At 41.3% G+C, this 18920-nt stretch overlaps 1 protein-coding gene across 2 annotated transcripts in view; it reads left to right on the top strand.

Annotated features, from left to right (window-relative positions):
• Positions 1-18920, top strand: part of SDHA (succinate dehydrogenase complex flavoprotein subunit A) — a 33172-nt gene that overhangs the window by 8291 nt on the left and 5961 nt on the right. Inside the window, exons 2-10 of one of the 2 annotated variants that reach the window (XM_090049207.1) lie at positions 536-622; positions 993-1154; positions 3634-3777; positions 4005-4169; positions 6392-6540; positions 9422-9546; positions 11302-11470; positions 12269-12464; positions 14762-14933. In XM_090049207.1, coding sequence (XP_089905333.1) covers positions 536-622; positions 993-1154; positions 3634-3777; positions 4005-4169; positions 6392-6540; positions 9422-9546; positions 11302-11470; positions 12269-12464; positions 14762-14933 — 1369 coding nt within the window. Of the gene's footprint in view, positions 1-532; positions 623-992; positions 1155-3633; positions 3778-4004; positions 4170-6391; positions 6541-9421; positions 9547-11301; positions 11471-12268; positions 12465-14761; positions 14934-18920 lie in introns of both variants that reach the window. The other variant, XM_090049206.1, reaches the window with a different exon arrangement.

Below are 18920 nucleotides of genomic sequence, written 5' to 3'. Positions count from 1 at the left end.
TGCCCACAACAGCAGGGGACGTGGACTAAATGACCCTTGAAGGCCTTTTCCAATTCTTTGCTCCATGATTCAGTGATTCAAATCAGTTTACAAAAGTGATATAGTTTGGACACGATGAAAATGATCATCTGAGACATCCTCCTGTATTTATCCAGGTTTAAAACAATCTCTCTGGCAGAGAAGCTTTGTTTTGGCTAGTTAGTATGTGTTTGTGCAGAAAAAGGATGAAAGTTCAGTATATCATAATAGCAGAATATGCCGTAATAGGCACCATTCTGCAGAAATTACACATTCTACTATTAATATTTGTACTGAATTTCTTTTTTCATATTCCTATGTGTAGGAGTGAGCAGGACGTTTTTTGTAATCTAATAATCTTCGTTGGTATGTAGAATCAGTCAGAAGGAAAGAATATTTGCCTTGGCTATCGTTTAATTGGAAAGTGTTGGAAAGCTTGCTTTTAAAACACTATATGAGGACACTTCCTCTTATCTTACTCTGAAGTTTTAAACTAACTCTGAACTTGTTTCAGCAGTGGCCAGTAACCTGCCAGCCTCTTAAACGTAACTTTTACTTTGATATCTATGGAAAGAAGACTACATCTGCTAAGGTTTCTGAATCGGTAAGTTTGTCTTACTGTTTGGTTTATAAAGTGATTGCTTATGGAATTTGGAAAGAGACTAGAGTTGATTATGACAATCTTTTTTTTTGGTGGCAGAGGACAGGGGAACCATTCAGTAGTGACACTGAACTGCTAAAATGGGTCAGTATGGTGTTAGTGACGATTACTGCAGATAGTGTCCTACTGAAATGATTTGGACAAACTGTGTTAAGTTTATGATAGATATTATTTATGCAATTTGAAAAGCATGCACGGCTTCTTCCAGTATACAAAAAAAAAACATGTTGCATCAAGATAATGTGGTAGCTATTTTGAAATACTGTCATTTTGATTCATGATCTTAACAGAGTAATCAATCTTTCTTTCTCAGATTTCTACTCAGTATCCAGTAGTGGACCATAAATTTGATGCAGTTGTTGTGGGAGCTGGGGGAGCAGGTTTGCGGGCTGCTTTTGGTTTGTCAGAAGCTGGATTTAATACAGCATGTGTTACAAAGCTGTTCCCTACCAGATCCCACACTGTTGCTGCACAGGTAAGAAATTGATTCCACTCAAAACAGTGCTTAAATACTGACTTTTCATAACTTGAGTTTCATTGGGTATGAGCATCATACAAGCAGTCCTCAGACTTGCAGCGGAATTGGTTCCTGAAAACTGTCTCTCAAATTAAAACATCATAAGTCGGAACCAATTTTTCCATAGGAACAGTGTTATAAAAGGGGGATTGGTTCCTTTACAATCCAGCTGCACACACCTGTTAAGTCAGTTGTGGTGGGAGAGGAGGGGGGAGGGAAGGGGCATGGTGGGGCAGATCAACACCCCCCACAGTGAGGGAGGGACTGGGGCTGGGGCTCAGACTGGGACTGCGGCAAACGCTGCCTAGCCAGGGCCAGATGGATGCAGGACTGCTGTGGCTCGTTGGGGGGCGGGGTTCGGGGGGAGAGGCGGTGGTGGCTCCCACCGCTGCATGCTGCTTGTTTAGCAGCTCATCTGGTGGTTCCCACCACTGCTCCCACTGCTTATCTGGGGGGCGGGGGTGGGGGGGGTGTCCCCAAATCTGCACAGGGCAGGGCAGGTGGGGCAGGGGCTCCACGGAGCTGGTGGTGGCAGTGCTGGGAGTGGGGTCTATGCCGGGGTGGGCAAAATGTGGCCTGCGGTCTACATGTGGCCCACCAGGCCGTTCTATCCAGCCCTCGGGGCCCCTGAAAAATTTAGAAAATTAATATTAATCTGCCCCTGGCTGCCTGTCATGTGGCCCTCGATGGCTTGCCAAAACTCAGTAAGCGGCCTTCCACCCGAAATAATTCCTTGCCCCTGGCTATGCCCTCCTGCTGCTCGCACAGCTGGGGTGGGCATGGGATGAAGTTGCTACAGCACCACAAGCCACACTGCTCTCCCTGTGCCCCCAGATGACCCATGGTTTTGTCCCGTGCCGACTGCTTGCCCTGCCCTGGCTGGACGAGCAGTGGGAGGGCATGGAGGGGAGGGGAACATGTGCCCCTGGATTGGGGCGGGGCGGGGTGGGTGGTGAAGTGGGCCTATAGGGGGGGCTGCAGCCACCTGAAAATTTGCCGTAGCTCCCGCCCGGAGCACTACACTACAAATTGGAACACGGTAGGAAGGTGTGTATATTTAATTGTGATATGATGGCTTTATCTATTCATGTCACTGCATTCTGTGGTTTCACAGCTGCTTAAGTGCATGAAAGTAACTTATTTCTGATGTACAGAATAAGTGAGTCCAAAGGAATGAGATGTGAGCAATAATGAAAGTCATAAGGAAAATCTTATGACTAGTGATCTACCAAAATCATGATTGTGCCATTTTTGTGGAAATGGCAATTTTAGGTGAGCTCCATGAAAAACCACAAGCTCCACAAAAAAAAGGCGGAGCCCACACTTTTGGTGGGCTCACTGCAGAAAAAGCCCCAACCCCCCCCCTTCCAAAAAACCCCAAACAAACAAACCACCCAACCAAAAACAAATGAACTTACTGAGAAAAGTATGTGAGAAGCCTTGCGGTCTTGCAGCGTGGGAGGGAGGGAAGAAGGTGGAGGGGGAGAGGGAATGGGGTGGAGCAGGACTGTTTCTAAAGGGGGTGGGGTTATGCAAATAAAGGAATGAGGGAGGGAGGCAGATTGATTCCCGAAGGGATAGGAGAGGGAGATGAAATATAGGTAGGGTTATACAGATCAGGGCTGTGGAGGGGAAGCAGGGTTAGACAAAATAACAGGAAATGGAATGGAGGCAGGTGAAGGGTGGAGGAAGCTCCACCCCTCCCCATTCTATTCCTTGTCACTTTGCATAACCCCACCACCATTTCTACCCTCCCACTCCTTTCTTTGCCCCTCATTCAATCATTTGCATAACCCTGCCCATTTTCCATCCCCCGCCTTTGGGAATCATTCCACCTCCCTCCCTCTGTTCCTCCCTCATTCTTTGATTTGCATAACCCTACCCCCTGTAGACAGACCTTCCCCTCCCCTTCTGCCTTCCCTCCTATGCTCCAAGACTGCAAGGCTTCCCACATGCTTTTCTTCTTGCCAGTAAATGTATTTATTTATTTATTGCAGAGGTCCCATGGGTGGCCTGAAACCATGGCTTAACTACTGTGATTAAGCCCAAGGAAACCATTAATCCATGCTCAATAACACATAGATCAGTAGCTTCTCTGGGCTTAATCAAGCTGCAGTTTCAGGCCATGTGGCAATCTGTGGGGAGGAGTGGGACTGCTGGGGCCCCTCCGCTAATTGGGGGTGTGTGGAAGGCCCACTACGTTCAGCTGATGAATATGACAGCCGCCCCACAACCTGCCTGTGAAATTGGTTGGTTGCCTCCTCGAGTTTGATAGACCCCTACTTATGATGATGTTTTTTTATGCAGCATGTAAATTTGATGTTAATGTAACTTTTCTATTCTAAATTCATTTAATGTTGTAGTGAGAAATGAGATGGGGGTAGCCTGCCATAGTTGTGCCTAGATAATCAGTTTGGGAACATACTTTCATATTTAGGGTGGAATTAATGCTGCTTTGGGAAACATGGAAGAAGACAACTGGAGATGGCACTTCTATGACACTGTGAAAGGATCTGACTGGCTGGGCGATCAGGATGCCATTCACTACATGACAGAACAAGCACCTGCTGCAGTTATAGAGGTAAAACTAGCCTTTGAAATCTGTTGGAATTATAATTACCTTTCACACGAATATTCTTCTGTAGTAAAGTTTTAATGAGGTAAATTTTAATGAAGTAAATTCCTTCCTTTGTTTCTTTTCTGATGATACTTTTAATAATGTTACAAAGTAATATTACGCTGGTTAAGTTGCTTAATCTTATCCACAGCTCTGTCTTTGATATATTTGGGTTTTTTTGGTATCAACAGCTAGAAAACTATGGAATGCCATTTAGCAGAACGGAACAAGGAAAGATCTATCAACGTGCCTTTGGTGGGCAGAGCCTTCAGTTTGGGAAAGGGGGACAGGCTCATCGCTGCTGTTGTGTTGCAGACAGAACAGGACACTCACTGTTGCATACACTGTATGGCAGGGTAAGAAGTGATACAATAAATGAAACTGAAGGTTCTGGGGGTTTTAACAAATAAATGCTGTCCAAGTTTTAAAAAAATAAGAACTTTTAACTCTGGCATTTATAGGTATTACTTAAATAAGCATCAGCAAAGATTCCAGGCAACTTTCTAATCTTAATTCTTAGCTTCCCTCTCTCCCTGTGACAGTGCAGAGCTCTGTGCCATTGTAGGCAATAGGGATATAAAAGGTTAAACGGTAAGTACTGGTAATGCATTACTTAATGTTTAGCACGGGACACAGTCTGGCTGGGAAGGGAAGTGGTGTAGTGCCTCAGGAAGGCGGTTAAGCAGGCAGTATGGTTAACCCTGTCTGCCTGTAAGCACCATGATGCTCTGCCTCTGCCTCCTTTTCCCTGCACAGTGCTGCCGACTTGGGAAAGAGGAGGAAAGGAGGGAGGGCTGGTACCCATTAGGTGTGTGTTATCAGTTAAGTGTTTAACCAATATCATTAGAGGAGTTTACACGAGTAATTACTTAATGTAGATTTACATCAAGCAGGTGCCTACTAGAGATATCAGCATTGCAAAAAAAATAGGAGATAGAGGAGCAAGAATTTTGTTTTTCATACTTTTCTGGAGAGCATGGGTAGCAAGCTGTTCATTTTGTGGCGGGGGGGAAGTCTTTTTCTCCTGTTGCTGTCCTCCCTTCTAGGACACTCACATTGGCCAGTCCCAGGAAAGGTGTTCATGTAGACCTTTTCATGGGCTGGGAGAAGCTGGACTAGAGACGCATAAGGTTACCCCAACAGGAAAGTATGGCTAGCATCAACCATCTACCCTCACAAAAGAAGTGAGGGCAATTGGTGCATTTCTCCAACACGAAGGGCTGTTGTTCTGTCTAAGCTTGTTTCATTATGACTGACTTAAGCACTAATAATTGATCCTAAATATCTTCCAAGGCAAGGTCAGGAAAGGACAAAGATTAAATATTATTAAGATAGAGAAAATGATGACCCTTGGAACTAATTTAATTAACCACTTGGCAATGTTACCTCGTATGTATTATTTTGGAGCTTGGCTAATTGCATGTCTTCTGAATGTTGCCTCTATGTGCTAACACAGGGCCATCCCAATTCTTAGCTCCTGGGGGGTCACGTGCCCCAGAGGCCACACTACAGGGGGCTGTATGGACTGTATCATGTGCACTGCATGGATGCTCTCACCACTCCATCATGTGCAGTTGCATGCAGCTGTCCTCCCCACCCTTCCCCATAGCAGTGCTTCATGGGTGCACAAGAAGAGATCTTCCCTCAGTGTGCACTCCTGTTGTAATGCAAGCCCCCCCAGACTCGCCCTTGGCTCTATGCACTGCCCAGCCCTGAGGTAAAGGCAGAAAGAGGAGGCAGCCTCTGGCTGCTATAGCAGTGGGAGCGATTGGGTGAGGTGGGGAGCAGCAGCTGGGTGAGAGCCAGAGGAATACAGTTTATCCTTTAGCAGGATGCATGTGGCTTGAGTGCTGCCAGTTGGATAGTTCAGTGCTAACATAATGTAAATGTGGGTTGGATAGGGTTAGGGAACCCTTATTTCAATGCCACTAAATGGCTGGTCCTTGCAAACTTGAAAGAGACTCTCCTGGGCCATTTACCTAGCTGATGGTATTCACTGGCTTTATAAATACTCTAGGTTTTGAAGTCCTAGTATGAATGAGCTTCTACTAGTGCAGCTGAGTAGTAAATACACATACTACACTAAAAAACAGAATAACTCTCCATCTTTCAGGTGATGGTTATCTTGGGTGTAATTTTTCTTTTTGAGATGGTATGCTTTTTTAAAAATTTGGTAAGTGTGGGCTTTCCAATCCAGAATGATACATGTTCTAGAATTAGTCTTGTGGAAGAGTAACAGGCTATTTGCATACTGGCTTATTTGGAGATTCTTGTCAATAAGGTCTGAGACTGTTACAAATGTGTGTTTCTCTACTGCTGAACATTTAGCGTATTTGGTATTGTGTTATCCTTTTCTTTGTAGTATAACAAATATGTGAGTTCTTTTGAACTGAATATTAAGAGTCCTTTGAGTTTGCTTGTATGATATTTCTGGTGGTGGTTTATGTTAATATTAGATTTTGTTATGTTTTATGTATGTATTTTGCTATATTTCTAATAAAAATGATTTTATTTTGATGTAAATCTGTTAGGCTTTAAAGAAAAATGTTTATGTTGCTGTTTTCTGTTCCTTTTTCAGTCCTTAAGATATGATACCAGCTATTTTGTGGAGTATTTTGCCTTGGACCTTCTTATGGAAGATGGAGAATGCTGTGGTGTTATTGCACTATGCATAGAAGATGGTTCTATACATCGTTTCAGAGCCAAGAACACTGTCATTGCCACTGGGTAATGTGATATAATGTTTCTTGCCTTTAGAAAAAAATAGTTTTAAGGTAGCAGGAGAGAAATGGGTGTTCATTTAAAAAAAAAAAAAAACAAAAAAAGTGACCAGGCCTCCTGGCACCCTAAGGAGGATACATGCCTACATACCTAATCTATAAAATGGAAATAATAATATATCTAGGTAAATCAAGTTACTCTGAATTGAAAATAGCATAAATGCAAATTTTGAACTGTTCCTTTTAGATTTAGATTGATGAATGCAGAATACTGTGGCTTCAATTGCTAGGGCTAAGTATTGTCTAGCCTTAAGTTACAACGTGGTACTATAAAAACTAAAGTTAAGGAACTAAAGATAAGGAACTATGAAGCCAATGATAATATATTTATGCTACAATCTACTCTCCAAGGCTTCATGTAACAGGAGAGACAGACTGGAAGTGTGGTGAGACCATGTTCCTGTAGGACCCTTTGCATTGTGATGCACTGTTTCTTTTGGGAAACAAAGGTTATTTTTGTGTTGCTGATGAAATATAGCTGCTAATCAGCACATCACAATATATTAAGACTGTCCTAATGGTGGTAAAGTAACACCTTTGTTAGGATGCTCAACCCCCAGCCTGCAGGCTGGATCCAGTCCCGGGTGCCTTGTCATCTGGCTCACAGGAGTCCCAAAAGATCTGTAGGGAGCCCTGTGGACCATGGCCTTGTGTTCTAGATACACCATGCAGGGCTGGTGCACGGCTAGGCAGGGGTGGTGCAGGGCCCTGATCTTGGAACTTAAGGCCAAAAGGTTGAGCCACCACTACTTTTAACCTAGTGGATCAACACAAGACAAATTGCAGTAGCTCATATAATTTTGGTGTATCAGCTATGTGGGATTCTGTTTTGAGTGCATAGTTCCCTGTGTTCTGCCTGTCTTTTTTCTTTTTCTATCTGCTGCTTATGGCTTTTGATCATTTTTTTTTGAAGAACTAAAGAAGATACAAAGAAGGGCAACAAGGATGATTAGTGGCATTGAGCAGCATCTATATGAGGCGAAACTAAAGAGGCGTAGGCCTATTCAGTTTAGAAAAGAGATGCTTGAGGGGGGGCATGGTAAGGGTTCACAAAATACTAAAAGGTGAAGAGAAAATAGTAAATAGGGGTTTATTATTTACTCTCTCACAGTGCAAGAACTAAGGGTCATAAAATGAAACTAATAAGTAAGAAGTTTTAAAATTAAAAATAAGGGGTTTTTTTTTCACATTGTATCTAATGAAAGTAGATGTTATGGAAGCTGACAGTTTAGCCAGATTCAAAAAGAGGTTGGGCAAATTCTTGGAGGAAAGATGTATCAGTAGGTATTGAGCATGGGATTTAGGGGTATAGGCTCTGAATAAGAACTTCCTCGACCTTAAATGCTGGAGGCTGCAAGTGAGAGAGGAACAGTTCTGTCCTTTTCAGTATCCATTTTCTGCCACTGTGACACAAGATCCTGGGCAAGATGAACCTACGGTCTGACCTAATAAATGGCAATTCTTATGTTTTTGTTTTGGTTTCAGGATGGTAGCCCTACCATAAATAGAACAAGGCTGAACTTATATATTTTGTGTTGATTGGCTGCATATTGAATTTGTCTTTGAAAATGTTAGCCATTGACTTTTTAACAGAGAAGGCCTTAATCTAAACACCCAATAAGTGGATTAATCTTCAAATACTGAGCACTGTTGTCTTCTGTTGAAGTTAGAATGAACTAGGAGCTTGATATTTCTTAGTTAAATATCTTGTTTTTTTCACCATGTTTCAAGCTGCGGGAATTTCATTTTGCATGTACAACCCTGATTTCACATTTTTTCTCTTGTTTAGTAGTTTTAAATCTCTTCTAGAAATTACTAATGGTACCAGTCACCAGGTGCATCTGCATATGTGCCTTACTGCAGTTGACTAATTAGTTCCACAGTAAAATGTCACCATCTGTACATGCACTGGAATTAGGGAATTAAGGCACAGTAAATTAATTAACTCCACCATAAGCCAGTACTGTTGGGGGACAGTACTATCTTACAGCAGAGTCATTTACTATGCTGTAACGTGTGGATCGTGACCAGGATAGCAGCATTTTGAGCAAGGGCGGAGCAGCTTCAGTCTGGTAACAGGCTCCAGGTTGAATGGGGGGAGGGCAGCCACTTGGCTGTACAGTTTTGGCACACTCATGCCCCAGCCAGCCCCTTTTGCCACCTAGAGCCTGCGGCTGATCCCCCTTGCTGCTCCACCCTGGCTCAAAGTACTGCTGTCCCAGGTGCACATGTAGATGCTGCACCTGGGAGCAGTGCAGTCTGAAGGAAACTGCTCTGGAGTTTATTATGTTGCATTAACTACATGTGTAGATCCACCCACAGTATACTTATGAATAAGGGTCTGAAAATAGGACCCTGATAGCAGAGAGATCTTGTCTTCCTGGATAACTCTACTTTCAGAAAAATAGTTCAGGGTCCTAAGTAAAATCACCTGAGTTAAATTAAATCAAAGTGAGGAAAAGCAGCATGTGATCCCTGTTAGTTACATTTTACTTCTTAGTGGCTCTACTGACCTTTTATAAAGTAACCCTAGTTAGCAGTTCTGAGGCAGTGTGGTCCTGTTTCCTTTTGGCATGCTGGCCTCAGTTGGTTTCCAGATATTAGTTGAGCATTCTGGACGGTCTACCAATGTTGTTCATCATAAGTTAAAATAAGTCATTTTTCACTTTCTGCACAAACTTAAATGGATATCTATGCATTGTGGCTGGTTGCATTTAGGAAAACTGTACATTTGCCCAAAGTGCAGAGATTACACTGTACTGTTTGTCTGTTTCTTTCTTATGGGAAATATTTTTGGCAAACATTTTAATTTCTTAAATGTTTTCTAGTGGGTATGGTCGCACCTACTTCAGCTGCACATCTGCTCATACCAGCACAGGTGATGGCACAGCTATGGTCACACGAGCTGGCCTTCCTTGCCAGGATTTGGAATTTGTACAGTTTCACCCTACAGGTAAAATAGAAGATGAGAGAGGCAGTCCTTGGGGTTTTTAAATTTTTTTTTTTCAGTATTTGTAAACATCTCTGAAATATTAGACATTTCTGTCTTTCATGTTAAGATGTGTAGTGCCAGAAGGGTGAATTGAGCTTTTTGGGCCTTGAGCCAATTTCAGGTTGCAAGTTGATCTGCAGTAGTTAATGTTGTTAGTAACTAAGCAGATGAATAAGCTGCCAGTCACTAAAAGTAGATGCATTTGCCTTCAGCAATTAAAGCAAGGAGCTCTGAATTAAGGGTTTCACTATATTCAGCTTGTACATTTTCAGTATAAACTTATGTTCACCTAATTTTGGACTGAATGTTTTTCATTTAAAAAAGCAATTGGTTTTTCCTTTTAAAACTGCAGTCCTTGCCTCCCCTTGCCTCTAGCTCTAAAGCATCAAAAATTAATCCTTCTTTCCATTGCATTTGTTTCTTAAACCCAGGAAATCTTTGTTTCAAGGCATCAAAATTGATTATTCCTAAACAAACAAGGTGTTATAGTTGAACTGTGCAGTGATGATTCAAAAGTTGTTCTCGACTTAAGTCAGAATCTCATATTGAAGGTTCTTCATGCAACTTCGCCTGTGACCTTATTTCCAGATGTAGCTGAAAGCCTGGATGTAGATAGTGTTTTACAGTGCAATCTGTACTGGAAGAAAATGTGGGACCACCTACTGTGTAACTCTGATTTTAATATTAGAGGACAAGGTGGGGAGAGGAGGGGTGTATTGAGATGTTGTAGAAGATTCTACTGACTACAGTATGGTCAGATGGGAATATCTTTGGCTTGTTCTTAGGCTAGAATTATTTTGAGGAAGGTAAGAGACTAGCTGCTGGTGGGCATTTGAAGTGAAGGATGGTATGGATTTAGAACTCTGGCTTTCATGTTGCAATGGCTTAGTATTTGGGGGTGAGAAGCAAAGATTTATGGTGCATGTGGCTGAGATCTGGTTACCTGAATATAATATAAGTAAATAATCATTTTTAGATAGCTAGAGGGTAGGTGCCAAGACATCTTAGATTTTTTTTAACTTGTAAACGTTTTACAATTGCATTATCTTGGAGATGTCTTCTTTATTTTTCTATAGTTTAGCCTCTCTAATCTACAGCTTCCTGTCAAAGAATCTTTATAACACGTTTAAATAGCTCTTAATGCCTATTTCTTAAATGTGTTAATTGGCTAATGCTTTTTAAATTGACTGGGAACATTAGAAGCATAACTACAGCATGCTGCCAAAAAAGAGCTACAAACATACCTGGTCACATCCAGTTTAAGTCATCGGGGAATTCGTGCTTGATGTTGATAAGCTCTGTAGAAATGCTGCAGATTTCTGAAATGCTACACTGTTTGTGTGTAGAGAGGTCCTGATTTAGCTTATCAGCCTTTCAAGAAAAATATACAGCAGTACTAAAACCATTGAGAACAAAAAACATTTAGAAGTAAATTATTTCCAAAAATGTTAACTTCAAAACTGAAAGCTATTTTTATACCTCATATTTCCAAATCTTGGCATTTGTAATCTTGTTTGGATTTTTTTATAACAAAAAATCCTTTGGCAGGAAACAAACTACAAATGTGAAAATTGACTTTGAGGCTAGAATAATAAAAGAAAAACTAACATTAAAATCTTATGGTTCTATAATGAACAGGTATTTTAGCCTTAAGGATTTAATTACAAAGTTGCTTTTGCTATTACTTAATTTCAAGGATATTTTTTTCTTTTGCAGGTATCTATGGTGCTGGTTGTCTTATTACAGAAGGCTGTCGTGGTGAAGGTGGCATTCTTATTAACAGTGAAGGTGAAAGATTTATGGAGAGATATGCACCTGTTGCTAAGGATCTAGCTTCCAGGGATGTAGTATCTCGATCTATGACAATAGAGATTCGGGAAGGAAGGTTGGTTTAATTTTTTTTTTTCCCCCCAGTGGAATTGTCACAAGTATTTCTTAGCATTTGAGTTGAAGCAGATAGATTATAATAGTAGTCCATTTGGCAAGCTTGATTGCTTGACATGATCAAAGGACTTAACTGTTAGCTGAAGAGAATTTTTTAGTCAAACTTTTCCTGGAATGGAATTCCCTCTACATGGTGATAGGAAATGAAGGTCTCAAAAGCTTCCTTTATAGTCGACCAGAAGTTTGTAAGGCCTGATGTGCAGCTTTTCTTATTGAAAACTGTAGGTGCTGTTTTGGTGCACTTTCTTGAAAATCTGGCCCTTACCACTTTATACATTCTGATGAGGTTATATACAGTGAGTGTGTGTGTATGTGTATGATATTCTCCAGTCATCCATTGTACAAAATTATTTCTAGAAAACAGAGTAACTGCTGATGTAAAAATTCCAAGTGATATCAACACTATTTAGGAGGACAAGGAGACTTAAATATTAAAAGTAGTTATTTGAAAATGTGGCTTAAAATGCAAAGATTGCATGCGTGGACCCATTTTGTTACAAGTCAAATCTGTGTGTTTAATTTCTTGAGTATTTATTAGGATTAGTATAAAAAATTACTCAAGTTTGTTCTGGAGTTAGTATATTGCTACATAGCTATCGAGCATATTTTAGTTGTATCAGATATTCCAGATAGTACCAGTATTGTAAAGAACTGATTTGGAACGGGTACCTTTTATGTAGAAGGAATCCCACAGAGGCAACTAGTCCAATCTTGACATGACCTTTTTCTTTTACATTAGGGGTTGTGGGCCTGAAAAAGACCATGTATATTTGCAGTTGCACCATTTACCACCACAGCAGCTAGCAACACGTCTCCCTGGAATTTCAGAAACAGCTATGATATTTGCTGGTGTAGATGTCACTAAAGAGCCTATTCCTGTTCTTCCTACTGTACATTACAATATGGGAGGCATTCCTACTAACTACAAAGGGCAGGTAACTGTTGTAGATTGGTATTACATTCAATTCAATTTAGTAAGGATTCTGGCTAAATGCCATGCTCCTGAAGATGACTTAACACACATACAACCGTAATCTAAGTTCGAACAAAGTAACCAAACTACAAATATTATACTAAAAATAGAGCCCACCAACATAAAAACTTTATTGATATACCTACAGTAGAAAATCAAGACATTAATCTATAATGTTGTTGTACATAGATCCACAGTTAAGACAATAAAATCAAATCTAATGTTAAAATGTGTCACTCATATCAGTAGTAAAGGATATTTAACTCTAATCTTCTTAGCCCTATAAGCAAAAATTGCAAGATGGTTTATTAAATTTGGATCTGTTTGCTGTAAAAGCCAGATTCATTTCTCTCTGTGTAGATTGGTATTATGTGATCTTTTTTCCCCCCAAATAGAAAGGAAATGTTTCCTTTTTATAGCATGCTTGTGTTCATAATGATTTATAACTATAAACAAGCTTAACCTTTAATGTTACAATATTAAAGGAAAGCTTGCAAAATATATCTGGCTTGTTTTGTAAACAGAATGCATCAGTTCTCAGTTTTAGTCTGCCTCAAAACTTTACAACTAAATAGAAAACTCCTTTCCATAGGACAGTGCTTATGCAGGTAAAGGTAACACTACATAGTGTAAAGGTGGGACTGAATTATAAGACTAAGTTCTAGAGGTGCACTGATGCATGAGTCGAATATCAGATTGGTACTGATATAGAGAAAATTATCTAGATCAGATTATTGACCTGATAAATGCCCGTGCTGCGTGCAGTCGCAGCACAGTATGTAGGCAGTGAAGACGGCCCACAGTGTGAAGAGCTGCCTTAAGCTGGTAAGTTGGGGGTGAGGGGGTGTGCGGGAATCAAGGCCCTGCTGTGAAGGAGATGGGCTGGAGATCAGGCAGGGGCAAGTGCTGCTCAGCCAGGGTGGGTGAGCAGGGGACAAAGCCTCAGTTTGTCCAGGGGCTCAGGGGAGGCGGCTTGTCTGCCAGCTCCCACCGCTGCTGCTGTCACTTGTCCGGGAGGGCACTGGGGGGCGTGTGCGCCTGGATATGCATGAGGCAGGATGGGCTGGGGCTAGGACTGTTCTCAGCAGAGCTTGGGCTGGGCAGAGCATGGGGTGGGCAGTGGTGCTGCTGGGAGCAAGGGACTATGAGGGGGCTATGGTGAATTTTGGGGTGGCTGCAGGCCCCCCCCGCCATAGCCTCCTCCTAGCAGCATTGCTCCCTGCCCTGCCTGACCCAGGCTTTGCCAGGAACAGGCCCCGGATCTGTGCGGCGTGGACAGGGGCTAGGGCAGGGAACAGCACCGCTGGGTGGGGGTGGGGGGGAGCTGCAGCCACCCCAAAATTTGCCATAGTCTTTCACTCCCACTGGCTTTGCTGGGAACAGCCCTGGCCCCATCATGCCCTGCCTGGTGCAGATTCAGGGGCACATGCGCCCCCGTGCCCTCCTGGTTGAGTAACAGGAACAGCAGCAGGAGCTGGTAGACCAACCGCCACCTCCCCTATGCCCCCTGGATGAGCCCTGCTCCATCCCATGCCCCCTAGACAAACTGTGGCTTTGTCCCTGGCCCGCCCGCCCTCCCTGACTTGGCAGTGCTTGCCCCTACCTCCCTTCCTCATGGCAGAGCCTTGATCTGTGCCCCCACGCCCCTTCCCTTCCCCCTCCCCCTAGCCCTTCTCCTACTATGCTACCTGCTGCAGGCAGTGTATTGGATCAGTATTGGCCGATATGCCTCCTTAATATCGGCTATTGGTATTGGCCTCAAAAATCCCTATTGGTGCACCCCTAGTAAGTTCTTAATTATGTGACTTAACTCTTACTATCACAGTCCCTGCACTAAAATGGAGTAACCTGTCACAACCTCAGGCAGAGACAACTATCTCATACTAATTAATTTGGATCATTTAAAAAAAAAATTCCTTGTGAATGTGACCTGGTGTTAGAACAGGTGCAGTTTTTTTCTCCTGTGCTCAGAATTGTAACTTCAAAAATATTTTAACCATGCTGTTTACTAGGGTTAGTAGTATTGAAAGGACAAGTGGTGTGGGGTTTTTTGCTAATGTTTATCACTTCATGTATAGACCAGTTAAAGAAGTAATCCTTAACAGTTTTGTGTTGAGGGAAGCTCTGACTTTTATGGCTACCTGTTTTAAAAAAACAAGCAAGAGACATTCACATACCGGGACGTTAATACTACAAATTAGCTTTTTGCAAATGAATTTTTAAAACCTATTAAGTGATTATTTGTTTCTGAAATGACAGGTGATTACGCATGTGAATGGCCAAGATAAAGTAGTACCTGGTTTGTATGCTTGTGGTGAAGCAGCTTCTGCATCTGTTCATGGTGCTAATCGACTTGGAGCAAACTCTTTGTTGGATTTGGTGGTCTTTGGTCGTGCTTGTGCCCTCACCATTGCAGAAACATGCACGCCTGGTAAGAGTTACTGTTTAAATTGATTCTTTTAATTGTCTCAAATTGTTAGCATACGTTTCTGTTCACTAAAATGTGTTGTTTCTGTAACAGTCATACATTCAGTCTTGGTAAGTAATTATATGACTATTAAAACATCAAGAAATTGCAGTAACTTTGCATTTTGGGTCTGTTGTATGTAATACTTAGTATTAGTTGCCCAAAAACTCGCTCATACTTTTATTTGATGTACTGCATTTAATTTATAGGAAAAGTATAGTTCTGCCAAAGATACTGTCAGATATGCCTGGGACTCTCTCCTTCCAAGCAAGAAAAAAACCCAAACATTGTTAATAATATTGCAGACATTAAGAAAAGGACCTAGCAACATGCTACTGCTTGCACTTGGCTTGAAATGAGTCCTCCTTCCATTTTTCAGACAGTGTTGTGTATGTATCTTAGGTAAACCCCTTGCTGCAGCCTTGTACATGCAGCCTGCGACTATTTAACATTTTTAATAGCCAGAGACAGTCTGTTGTATCTGTAATGCAGTTGAAGATTTGGGAAGCAGTAAACAAGCTAGCTTTAATACGTAGGTCTCTTCACTGTAACTACTCTTATTCTATAGTTTGCTCTTAAAGCGAAGTTGAACCTACTCTATATCTGTTACTAGGGGGTAGAATTTGCAATTTCCAGGCCTGGAGAGTGGACTCACTTCCTGTGTTTCCTTGGAATTTGAAAAAACATAGTTCTTGGCAATATGTTTACCATAGTATGTATTTTGATTATTGCCTTAAACTGTTGTAGAATGTGTAAGTTGGTTTTAATTGTAAAATGTGTGTGTATGTGTGCATCTAAAATATTTATATTTATAATATATTTATATTGTGTATATATATTTATATTTTATACATGTTTATGTATAATATGAATGTATAAATATAAATACAAATACAAATATTAGGGCTGTCAAACAAAAAATTTAATTGCAAGATTTAAAAAAATAGTTGTGATTAATTGCAATTTTAATCACACAGTTAAACAATAATAGAATTTCAATTTATTCTATTATTTAATTATATTATTTATTTATAATTACCGGTGCCTCACATTTCTGACCCACAGCCCTCTGCAACCCCAGCAGCAGCAGCATTTTCCTGGGGTAGCATGGCCGCTGCAAACATGGGTACCAGCCTCTGTGCCGTACACCCGGTCATGGAGATCCCTACCACCCTCAAAGGACCTGCCCAGTCTCCTGTTGGAGGGGCAGGCACCTCACCCAGCCCCGGCGCCCAGATAGCTTCCTCCAGCACCAGCTGGGACACCCCCGCCCCATACACACACGCTAGGACCTAGCTCTCCAATGTGTGTGTGCCTGGTAGCAGTGAGGGGGAAGGGGGCCACTTTTTCCCCAGTAGGCATGGCCAAACATGCAGCAGTGAGGGAGAGGAGCCTCTCTTCCCCCAGCAACAGCAGTGATTAACTTACGTTAAAAAATTAACACAAAAACAAATTAGTATATTAATTGTAGGTGTTAATGGTGATTTACCAACAACCTAATAAATATATATCTGAATTACCATGTCAAGAAATTCTTGGCAGTTCACAAGACCCAATATTTTTCTCTTGCAATGACATTTCCATCGTTTGCTCTCTGTGGAGCAGAATGGTACTGTCATTTATCACCTGGCTTCCTCTATAAGAATTTGAGACCTATTTCATGGACAACCTTTGGATGGATTTATGCCATAACAAAACTGCATGTTATGAGTTCTTACATATCCTTTGCATTTTTTGGAATATGGATGTGAGGACCTAGTAGTGGATACTAGTGGGTGAAAGCTAGTATTGCATGGTAGAATTAAATATTTTTGTAGCACGTATAGTGGGTTTCCTTTTTGTGACTAATGGGTCGTGTCTGACAGCATGTGAAGGATTACCTAGTTTAATGGGTCAGTAAAAGCTGCATCTCTGCTGTTATATTGTGAGCATATTTTTAATTGACTAAAATAGTCTACATATGTGAAATATTTTACGAAAATTAAGCCATGCCATCCATGTGAGGCAGAGACATAGTAATGCCCCTTTATAGATAACAAAAATTATGCCTGTCACCAAAAGGTGGTAATTTGATACAAAATTACAAGTTGAGTTAATGTTGGAGAGGGGATGGAGACCTTTTTGTAACCAGTTCATGTAGAAAATAATCATGAATTAAATCCCTAATTTTCAAACACATGTTCCAAATTACCATATTTACTTGAATCAAAGATGACCCTGATTGTAAGACAATCCCACCAATAATTAGATTCTATATATGGAAAAATACAAGTTTGTTATAACTTTTGAGGCATAGACAAACCTAATTATTTTAGGTTTGTCTTTTAATTTATATTCCTCCCACTGCTACAGCAGGGAAACTTTTAATCTGGGTGTCAAGTAGTGCCTTCTTCCCCAGTTTTTTCCCCTGCGGCCCTTTTTCCCCGGTTCTTACTGTCAGACCCTGCTTTCCCTAAGCATATGGAAGTGAAGAGCAAATATGAAAAAACTGACCTTGAAATAAACATAGCTGTAATAATAACTTGTATATAGCACCCATAGATTTAGCTTATCCAGAATTGATGCATTTTACCCTTTTTGAAACTTCTGTAAGTTTAGTAGGTCTATGGCACCTACTTATGTATAATACAAACTATGCATGATGCTAGTCCAGTGGTTTTCAACCTGTGGTCCATGGACCCCTGGGTGTCTATACAGTTTTTTGTAAGGGATGACTATGATCAATCGAAAGTATGTGAAATACCCACACTTACAATTCAGAGGGGTCCACACCTCCATCTGAAAATGTTTAGGGGTCTACAAATGAAAAAAGGTTGAAAACCACTGTACTAGTTCAGAAGCTTAAAGGCTCATAATTATACCATATTGTTCATTGGGTTGTGTCCTAGCAGAGTCGATAGCATTTTCAAGCCATGGTGACCCTACAGCTCAGCACTACTCAGTATGTGTGCACTCCAGATACCACCTCGTCACTCCCCCAAGGTGCCATGTGCCAATTAGCACCCACTCTGACTGGAATTAGCTGTTCTTGTCATGAGTTGTGGGATCCCCCAACAATTGATATGCAGATGAAGTGCAGGGCAGCCTGGTCTGGCTTTATCTCATGGAGTGAAGGGCGCCCCGTTAATCATATGTGACAGGCTGAGAGAGTGGGTGACAGGGGTTCTGGGTGAACTGTTTGGGACCCTGTTTTATGATGTGTGCCAGACATTTAAGCCTGGTGAAGAAATGGGAATCACTCGGAATGAGAGAGAAAGGCGCAGCTCAGTTTTATACGTTTTAAGAGGAAATCAGAATGTGCGTGGTGTCACAGGCCAGCTGGGCACTGTGAGTATATGAATTTAGTTGCAGACTGACTGAGCACTGCAACTTTACTGGCCACTGGGCTTCTTGGTTCGGGATCAAGGAGGTGATGTTGGGAAGGAAAGCAATGACAAGTTTTACTTATAAAAAAATAAATTTTACTTATAACAACAAAAGATATAGTTTGCACATATGACAGTTAATAAAAAGGTTAGCTAATAAACAGACAACATAACACTGTCAATTTTAAATTTGTATTGATAATAAAACAGACAAAGGAATTAACCAAGAGTTTCCACTTGGTTAGCAACTTATTAATAGTCCCTCAGTTAGAAGATACATGTCAAGTTGATTCAGCGAAGTCAGAGGTCTCTGAACTGGGCTGTCGGGGGGGACTGGAGGAAGGTCCCTCAGTCAGGATCTAGTCCTCACTCTCACAGATCCGTGGGGGTATGGGACAGCAATGACCTTTCTGTTTTGTCCTTCCTTGAGGGTTACTTGACGTGCGTATGTTTTTTATAGATATATATCCTATTTATGCTATTTTTTGGTTATATAGCTATTCATAGTGTTACTTCATAGCTGTTATCCTATGGAGTTAAAAGGTGTTAGAAATCATTACAATAAGTTACTGCTTAAGCTTGGGTT

The sequence above is a fragment of the Crocodylus siamensis genome, chromosome 5 (genome assembly GCF_052110815.1).
Source record: "Crocodylus siamensis isolate JL-2025a chromosome 5, ASM5211081v1, whole genome shotgun sequence".
In the NCBI taxonomy this organism is placed as follows: domain Eukaryota; kingdom Metazoa; phylum Chordata; order Crocodylia; family Crocodylidae; genus Crocodylus; species Crocodylus siamensis.
This window is presented reverse-complemented; position numbering and strand designations above follow the sequence as displayed.